This window comes from Nematolebias whitei, chromosome 13 (assembly GCF_014905685.2).
Source record: "Nematolebias whitei isolate Nwh7 chromosome 13, NemWhi1, whole genome shotgun sequence".
Taxonomy (NCBI): domain Eukaryota; kingdom Metazoa; phylum Chordata; class Actinopteri; order Cyprinodontiformes; family Rivulidae; genus Nematolebias; species Nematolebias whitei.
In genome coordinates this window covers 26261604-26263485 of record NC_056510.1, presented here as the reverse complement: position 1 = coordinate 26263485, position 1882 = coordinate 26261604, and the positions used below count along the sequence as shown (strand labels likewise).

The following is a 1882-nucleotide window of genomic DNA, read 5'->3' as shown; positions in this document are numbered from 1 at the left end:
CGGGATCGCTATGGAAGTCGCGATCGGTTGGATGATCAACGGGATCGGTATGGAAGTCGCGACCGACTCGATGATCGGTAAAACCATTATGGAGCTAATTGTGATTACAGCGCCAGTTAACACAGAAATTGAAATTAATAATTTTGATTTACTGGAGCTCTTCTAGAAGTTCAAAAATGTTTCACTAACAGCTTCTGGCAAGATTTTTGGTTAAGACCAGGTCTGAGTCTTTCAGTGGTTCTCAAACATTTTGTACCGTGCACCCCATGAAGGAAAAAAAAATTGGAATAGGTGGCAAGAGCTGCATTTTCCCAGCTTGACCATTATCAGTCTGACATTTTGTCCCTGACTTAGTGACACCAACTCCAGGCAGCAACATTTTTCTCCATTAAAAAGAAATACACCAGTATTTCTTCCCTGGCTGACCAGTAAGGTGTGGATTTTCTCTCCACTCTACCCAGTATTTTGCCCATCTTCTCTGGTCTATCACAAAAACAAGTCCAAGTGGCAATGATGTATGAACATTTGTCTTCTCTGCAATTATTTAGGCCCAAAATTTAAAATTTATGAAGAAAAAAAAAAGCAGTGGTCCTCTCTTCCAGGGATTGTGCCTCACAGTTTGAGAACCGAACCAAAATATACCAAAAATAACAAATTAAAAAACCTTCTAACCCTGTTAAACCATCCATAAGTATGTAAATATATTTGTAATCATTTACCATCCAAATTTAGAGGTACTAATGATGGTGGTGAAAAATATCTTTATTTCAAAATGTTTCAGAACACCTTTTACATCAATTTCTCACTAAGAAAAACAAGAATTCTTTGTTTTATTACATTTTGTCTCTCTCCACATGAGTTGTAATTTTTTCCCATAAAATGCAATACACATTTAACGTAAGATCCATACTACATACCTCTGAGATGTTCTGTTGCTTATTTATTACAGTGCAGTTAACCTAAAACAAACTATTACTCAAAATGTTAGAGGAAATTTATCTTTCTTTGCAACAAAACTTCTTACTCCCGATGGACAATTCAAATTAAGATGTTTTAAGTACAAAGTATGTCCTCAGTGTGTCAAGGCTTAATTCATTCAACCTTTATTTAGACAGGTAAATCCCATTGAGCCTCGAGGACTCATTTACAAGAGAGACCTGATAAATAAATAAAAAATAAAAAGTATATTAAAGGTTTGTTAACATCAGTTTTTATTTACATATTTATCAATTTTACTAAATAGTTTATTAATTTGTACAAAAATAGTGACTGTTCACAAAGTGAATGTGTTCATATAATTGCATTTTTAATTTCAATGATCAATTTATTTCACTTCACCTTTACTATAATTCACTTCTGTTTCTATTTTCATTCTTCATTTAAACAATAATTTTGAATAATTTGATTTGTATTTGTAAATAAAAAAGCTGATAAAAAATCTACAAATCCCACAACTAGTTGATTTGACGTGCATAATAATGAGTTTATGTTTTTGACTGCAAATCCATTAAAAAATAATCACAATCATTCAAAATAACAATGTTGTTGCAGATTCTTTTTTAGTTGTTTTTGTTATGTACACAGTCTGGTAATGGCTGTATTTCCCAAGTTGCTGTGAAATGCATTGTACTCTACAAAAGTACAGTTTATTTTATTTAAGTAGAGTTTGTTGAAAAAGTTAACTCTAAAATATTATTCATGCAAATGCTTTTTTTTATCTGTCAGTTTTTCATGGTATTTATGTAAAAATGGGTATTTGTGAGCAAAAATAACAGCAACAGCTGCTTGTAGCACTTCCAGTGCATTGTGGTGTACGTTTGGCAGCAACATCATATTTTTTTCTGCCAGAATAACTGGAACAACACTGGCAGCTGTGTAAAAG

At 32.6% G+C, this 1882-nt stretch overlaps 1 protein-coding gene across 1 annotated transcript in view; it reads left to right on the top strand.

Moving 5' to 3' along the window:
- Window positions 1-684, top strand: part of LOC119419222 (cell surface A33 antigen) — a 7218-nt gene extending 6534 nt beyond the window's left edge. The window contains exon 8 of the mRNA XM_037686531.1: window positions 17-684. Within this exon, the coding sequence (XP_037542459.1) occupies window positions 17-81 (65 nt within the window). The 3' untranslated portion in view covers window positions 82-684. The remainder of the gene's footprint in view (window positions 1-16) is intronic.
- The last annotated feature ends 1198 nt before the right edge of the window (window positions 685-1882 follow it).